This window comes from Mytilus trossulus, chromosome 4 (genome assembly GCF_036588685.1).
Source record: "Mytilus trossulus isolate FHL-02 chromosome 4, PNRI_Mtr1.1.1.hap1, whole genome shotgun sequence".
Classification (NCBI taxonomy): Eukaryota; Metazoa; Mollusca; class Bivalvia; order Mytilida; family Mytilidae; genus Mytilus; species Mytilus trossulus.
The window spans coordinates 12550796-12558371 of NC_086376.1; the positions used below are offsets into that span (position 1 = coordinate 12550796).

General features: G+C 31.3%; 1 protein-coding gene across 1 annotated transcript; it reads left to right on the top strand.

Annotated features, from left to right (window-relative positions):
• LOC134716425 (RING finger domain and kelch repeat-containing protein DDB_G0271372-like) lies at window positions 1–3827 on the top strand. Its single transcript, XM_063579420.1, has 4 exons — window positions 1–1322; window positions 2897–2950; window positions 3483–3524; window positions 3806–3827. The coding sequence occupies exons 1-4, from the start codon at window positions 1–3 to the stop codon at window positions 3825–3827; spliced, it is 1440 nt and encodes a 479-aa protein (XP_063435490.1).
• The last annotated feature ends 3749 nt before the right edge of the window (window positions 3828–7576 follow it).

The following is a 7576-nucleotide window of genomic DNA, read 5'->3' on the forward strand; positions in this document are numbered from 1 at the left end:
ATGGCTTCCTTCTGTGAAGAATGTTCCGATTCTATTGGGGACAAACACTGTGTTGACTGTGACCGATATTTTTGTCTGAACTGTAAACTAACGCACTTATCTGTAGGCAAGTTTCCAACTCATTCATTTCACAACGTTGAACCAGTAAAGGAAAGAGGACCGATAGAAAACGATTCACAAACTCAAAGAAAAGCTGACACTCTGATCAAACCAGGAGTGGTAATGGCTGACCTTGATATAGAAAATCTACCACATAATTACGGAGACTCTGAAAAAAATGTAGACAACACAGACTGGGATGGTAAACAGAAAGATGCAACACAGATCTCGACGGAGAATAAAACAGACACTGTCGTAAAATCAGACACAGTGTCAACTAAATCAGAATCATCAAGCAATAAGGCTGAAAAACCAAAAGAGGTGACGAACGAGACATTTGACCAAGCTTCAGAACCTGTGAACAGCAAAATTGTACCAGACAAACCTGACGATAAGAAAGAAACAAATAAACCTTCTTCAGCACAAATAAAACCAACAGCAAATACTGACAGCATACCAGATGTTATAAGTGATACAGAAAAAGACAAACGAATCTTTGAACTTACTGAAACAGAAAAAATAAAGGAACCTAACAAAAGCCACGAAATCGTAACAACAGACAAAACGAACGAAGAAAGCAAAAATTACCGAAGTGAGAAAACGGCTTATTCTATCTTAGAAGTAACAAGCATGTGTAATGATCACAACGAGGAGGATTTTATATTTATCTGTGATCGGTGTGATGTACCAGTTTGTAAGATTTGTGTAGTAAGGGAACATAAAGGTCACAAACTTTCAGACATCGAAGAGACAGCTACCATGAGAGAAAACGCTTTGGCACATGTGTTAACTCCAAGGATTGCTGGCGCTGTCAGAAACTCGAGCGAAATGAGTCTTAATCTGTCAACCTTCGACTCGGAAATAAATGAAGTGAACAGAGCAATTGAACGACACGGCCAATCGATTAAGGAACTCGTGGACAGACAAGTAGAATTGATGATAAAAAATGTAAAAGAACGAGCTGGTCGAAGGAAAAATAAATATTCAGATGTAAACGACACATTGAATGACGCAGTAGTAAAGGGGAAGCTTTTACAACAACGTCATCAGGATTTGACCAAATCGAAGAACGACGGAGCTTTGATTTTGCAGTTAAAAAAACTTTCCAAAGATGCTACAAATTTTCACTATCCGTCAGTTCCAAACTTCCCCACTGTCAAGTACCACCCACCAAAAGTTACAGAAGGCGATGTTGAAGCGCTGTTTGGAGCATTCAGTTTCATGTAAGTAAATTAAAACATTTTCTATTACACTAGCATTTAATTTTTGTTAAGAATTCTAAATTTTTGAAATTATTTTAATGACAGACGAGTTAAAAATCAATAATCCAAATTACCGTACATTTTTATCTCCATATTTTAGTTGTTGTATATACCTAAGTATCATTTATTCAGTGCATCATACTAGGTAAAAGTTTATGAAAGACCTCATGAGATTAAGATTTTAATTTTTTTTTCTGCATTAAGATCACCATTAGCAATTAAAATCTAATTGTAATCGTGATTACATTAGCTTGAACTTGTTTTCATTTTACCTGGTTGATGTATCTATCTAGCAAGTACGGTAAATCATTTAAAAAAAAGTCAAATCACCAAAATATTGAACTCCGAGGGGGGAAAAAATCCCTTATCAAATGGCAAAATCAGAAGCTCAAACACATTAAACGAATTTATAACAAATGTAGAAAATGGTGTTTTAAAGCTAGCTTAACCTCTCGCTTATATGCCAGTCAAATTCAATAGAGTTCGTTATCATATGAGGTACGAACTCGTGAATCATCAGGGAAGTAACGATAAAACGTTTTGACAAACAATATTGGCCTATTCAAGTATTTGTTTGAAATAAACGATGAGGATAACCACATTGTCAATCAGCCAAAAAACATATATTACAAGACCAAAGTGTCCACTTGAAACATAAGATAAATCATTACCTCGGGAGTATTATGTTTAATATCTTAAAATAGATTAAGCATATTTCATTTAATTACAAGGCAGATTTTTTTTTATCAACTATGTCAATATCCGAAATGTCCATTTTCAATATATTTGAACAGTAATTGTTTGTTCTAATGAAAGTTTTTTGTTGCAACCTTGCATTACATTTCTACACCTTCCTAAGTATATTTACTGAATAATCAATCACTATTGTCTACTTCTTTAAATGAAACTTGAATGTCTTATTTTTTTTTTTTAATTTTCTCAACAAGAAACTCTTATGTAACAATATAACAAGAATGGTATTACAGGGGATTCCATTGAGTGTGTAGCCAAAGGTAATATCTTTGGTTAGCTTGCTTGTTAGCTGAACCGTGAAGTCATTTTTAGGTTAGATAAACTACCCTACTTTAAGAATAGACTAGTCCTACAGAAAACAAATCAATCTATCTGTTGGACTATGCTACTTTGAAAGGAGGGTAGTTTACCCAACCTAACAATGACTTCACGGTTCAGCTAACAAGCAAGCTAACCAAAGATATAACCTTTGGCTACACACTCAATGGAATTTGCTGTAAATAATCATATTCCGATGTATTCGCACCTTCAGCACTCTTTATCTAACAGGTAAATTCAAGCTTTTTATTTGCATCAAATATTGTAAGAGTCAGCCATAGCCCCTTTAAAATAGGTTCTTAAGAATCAAAAAATACAAACTTGGAATGCAATTTCTAAATTTGATGATATTCAAATATTTGTTTTAACAGTTCAGTAGATTTTAAGTTGCTTCCAAGTTTAGGGTAATATTACCTGTATGATCTCCTTGAAGATTAAATCGGTATTTTATATTTTTTCTTTAGCGACATGGATCCCAGATCCAACAGGTTACCTAAAATGATACCACCTGCTAACATGTAAGTACAAACAGAGCTTTATAGCAAGTGACAACAAACTGGTGAAGTTTGGATGTTGTGTTATTTGGGAAAACTAAGTAAAATTTAAGTACTGAAGATGCTTCAGCTGTTATTTTTTCCTCGTTCCATCGCATTCGGTGAGAAATAAAATTTCAGCTAGATATTAATAATAATAGCAGATGTCTATTTTTCTCGTTTTTTGTCTTTGGTCTTTGATGGATAGTTATCTTCTGTAAAATATATATATACCATATATTTGTCTTATATTTTTGCTCTTAACGTTTTGATGAAACTGAATAACGGATTTTCCTCAAACTAAAAAGATATGCGTATTATTTGATGTTAAGTATAATGCAGGGTATTACTGTATACAAGCTGAAGACCCCCTTATCTATTGATTGCTGATGAAATTCTTACTTGCAATGCAAAAAGTTATACACACAATGTAAACAACCAACACTAACTTTTAAATTACAAGTATTAGGAAAATAGCTCTAACAAACATATAGATTAATATAAGTATGTATTTCAGATATTCTACTCCGAAACATAGATGGCAATGTTGTAGATGCGGGTAAGTCATACCATTATATCTATCATAACAATTTCATCTTCCCTCATTTTATTTTGCAAGGTCAAAACAAAAACAAATGATAATAAGTCTAGTTTTAGAATCAACTATAAACTGTAAATTTTGTTTAAAGTGGTAAGACATTCACCTCTCTTTGCTATCGTTAATTAAAACACCTCGAATCGATTCAACATCGATACAACCTTTTCTATTCAATTAAAGAGATTTCTAAATTTCAATATATTGCATGTACATAAATTAATAAAACGATTTTTCTATTGCAGTACAGACCAACTAAATGAGTAAGTACAGCGACATCAAAGAAATGTGACATTGATTATAATTTCTTTACTTACTTGTAGTTTAAGGATTAAAAATTCAGAACCCAACAGGAAAATGTTTTAAACGAAAACTATTGTAAGGGACAACCGAAAATCACAAGTCATAGAAATGAACAATGACATGAATATAAAAAAGACAGAAAGCGAAAACAACCTATATAACACTACACAGAAAAGTAAAGATTGAGCAATATGAACCCGACATAAAAAGAGGATTCGGTAAGAGGTTCCTTTTAACAAGGTTATTCATTGTATTGAATACTCGTGCGTTTTTCATGTGTTACTATTTTCTAATACATAATTATACATTACCAGATTTATAAACCATTAGCATATATCAATGATCTCATCTTAAACATATTGAAATATCACTTTTCCTGTATTGTGATACGGAAAATTGAATAACGCAGACTATCTGTTCATCAAGACATTAAATAAAATTAAAAGCAGTAATTAATTGTTTTATACATTGTGAAAATCATAGTTCATCTTTTAAACATCTTTTCAGCACCAGCAGGTGAGTTAAGTGTATATCAAAGATACCAGGCTTATAATTTTCGTCTACATTAGTATCATCAGTGACGCTCGTATCAAAATTGTTATAAAGCCAAACAAGTACAAAAATGAAGACTATTTAGGACCCAAAATTCCAAAAAGTTGTGCCAAAGAAGGCTAAGCTAATCTATATCTGGAATAAGAAAATCCTTTGTGTTTCGAAAAAAATCGAATGTTATGTTATATAATTGTGGTTAGATTACTTGGAAAGAATATATTACAGTAGTCAGTAGTACAGTTTAGTGAGACGAGTGAAGAACAAAATTATAAAAAAAAAAAAATTACAAAAATATTGCACTCCAAGGAAAATTCAAATGGGAAAGTCCCTTCTCAAACGAATGGAGAGCAACTATCATATTCTTGACTTGGTACTGGTATTAGAAAGTTATATAGAAAATGGTGGATTTAACTGGTTTTATAGAAAGTAAACAACTCACTTGTATGAAAGTCGCAAAAAAATCCATTGTATTAACAGCAATTTGTGAACAGACAAACAGTTATAAATTCTTTTACTAGCATTTTTTGGTTATCTGAACATACATATATTTTTTTATGTAGTATGATTCTCTTTGTCACGAACGCATAATTGTAATTTTTGTTTTCTTAATATGTTTTTACATTGATCGTGTTGAAAGCTAATGCATTGTCGTGTGAACATAATCTTATTCATATGGATTTTTTTTCTCGGTAATTCATGGCAATATTTTCATGAAGATTTTTTCCTTAATGTTTAAATAAAAAAAGTTTATGATTTGAAAGTTCGTAATAACGTATTAGACTTGTTACGCTCAACATAAGATAATGGAGTATTTTTCGGTGAATACGTTAGAGATAAAAAGATTCGGACTCTTGAAAAATACTTTATGATGCAACAGAAATATTTCAATTTTATAAACAAGAAATTATAAAAAAAAGTTGCTTTCTTTTTATGGTAAATCTATCTTTCGTTTTATTTTCAGAATTTACAACAATAAGTAAGTATATAGAATGGATAACATAAGAACATACAAGATTAAAGGCAACAGTGATATACCGCTGTTCAAAAGTCATAAATCGATTGGGAAAAAACAAATACGGGTTACAAACTAAGTCCTGCTTTCATTATACAAACCCAACTTCAACAAAATTGTGCAGAAAACACATAGAAATTTTTTTTTGAACTTACCAATGTAAAATTTACCCTAGTTGAATTTAATTATTCATTAATGTCGTCTGTGAGTCATAATAACTCCTAATGTTCTTTGTATTTATATATTCCTGGCTTACACATTTTGGGGTGTGAGTTATTACGATGAAGATAAATCAAACACATCGCGTTTTTTGACGCAAGAAATATGTAAAGTATCATTCTATTTCCACACAGTCTATGCAACTCTCATTATAATATTTAGTTATAAAAAACCAATCGCGTTATAACAACGTTGGAATGGTGAATATTTTAAAATCATTTACATGCATATAACAAAACATATGCCACCACAATGTAAAACTATAAATGGTGTTATGACTGAAATATTTCATCATGCAATCAAATTATGGTTGTTCTGAAATTATCAAGGAGGTCCTCAACGATTTATGTATGCCATGAATACGAATTATGGAGGTTCTGATATATTTTATATAAGAAGCCCTTTGAATACACTAATTTTGATTAATCTGCGACATATACGTATGGGAAAGAATATTTGTATAGTACTATGTTATACACTATATCAATTCTAATACTAGTAACTGTTTTCTCTTTCAGCCTATTCTTGTAAGTATACTCGTTTCATTACATATGAATACCTGATTTTTCAGTACATAACAATGAGACTGAAATCCAACGACAAGATAATCCTTCATAAAACAAATAATCGAAGCAGAAACAATGTCATTAACGATGAAAAAAGATGACTATAAATATTTGCCAATTAACATAATCTACGAACTTCAAAGGGAATTAATCATTTCACATTTTGTCAAGGTAATCTAGTTTATTAACATACTCATATGGAATAAACATTTTTCAACTCATTTGGTATTTATAATCTGATACTCAGACATTATAAAAAAATACCAGTTTCTGATCAGAAAGAAAGTTATTGAACCAGAATTATGTCGAAGAACGTTTTGTCCTCTTTCTATAAATCAGAAAATTCCAAGACATTCATTATCAACTTTACAAAAAACTTAATTTTATTGAAATATAGATTTTAGGTACTGATGTTGTTTATCATTGTGTGTTAAAGAGTTTATTTTATTTGTATTCATATTTTTAACCTTTACTGTCTGGTCATTTTTTTGGGCGGGACCTTTTGGTGGGGCTCATATTTTTGTTTACTTTTTTTGTTTTTGTTATATGAGCTCTTCAATGACTGTATTATGTTTTGGACTTTCAAATATTTATCATCTTGGCCTCGAGAATCTGATTCTTTAACCTATTAGTCATAGACATATATTGTCGAAGTGCGCATCTAGTGCAACATAATTGGTACCGTTAGTGTTTTTATATAAACACATCAAAAATTTCCAATCATAAGCCATGCTCTTTTGATGTTGTATTAACATTGTAGCATAGATCAAAGTTATTTTCACTCGTGTTAATATGTCTTTTGATTAAGTTGATCCATTGCAATTGATATTTTATAGTGAGTCTTTGTATGTTGTGATGTTACACTTTTGTTTAAGATAAGGGTGAAGGTTTGGTATCATTACATAGTTTAAAACCGCAGCTGCAATTGTTTGCACCTGTCCTAATTCAGGAATCTTATGTTTAGTAGTTGTCATTTATTGACGTGGTTCATAAGTGTTTCTTGTTTATAATATAGATTAGACCGTTGGTTTTCCCGTTTGAATGGTTTTACAATAATAATTCTTGGGGCCCTTTATAACTTGCTGTTCTGTGTGAGCCAAGGCTCCGTGTTGAAGACCACACTTCAACCTATAACGCACCTGTGTAACGGTTTACTTTTATCAATTTTAACTTGTAGCTGTTTTCAACTTAATCAGATGGGAGTTTACTTATTTTTCTTTTAAATTGATTGCATATTTACTTATTCGTAGTTACATACCGGTGAAAAATTAGCGTTTTGTTATACTTCAATGCAATTGATTGCTTGGAATACCATTTGGCTATGACTATTTTTTTGTTTTACAGCGACTGCGCAAAATGCAGGT

What these genes read in the sequence shown, in the direction of transcription:
- LOC134716425 (XM_063579420.1), top strand. Translation starts at nt 1, where the DNA reads ATGGCTTCCTTCTGTGAAGAATGTTCCGATTCTATTGGGGACAAACAC. An exon ending in TTTGGAGCATTCAGTTTCAT is followed by an intron (nt 1,323 to 2,896) that starts GTAAGTAAATTA and finishes TTTTTTCTTTAG; the next exon opens with CGACATGGATCCCAGATCCA. An exon ending in TGGCAATGTTGTAGATGCGG is followed by an intron (nt 3,525 to 3,805) that starts GTAAGTCATACC and finishes TTTCTATTGCAG; the next exon opens with TACAGACCAACTAAATGAGT.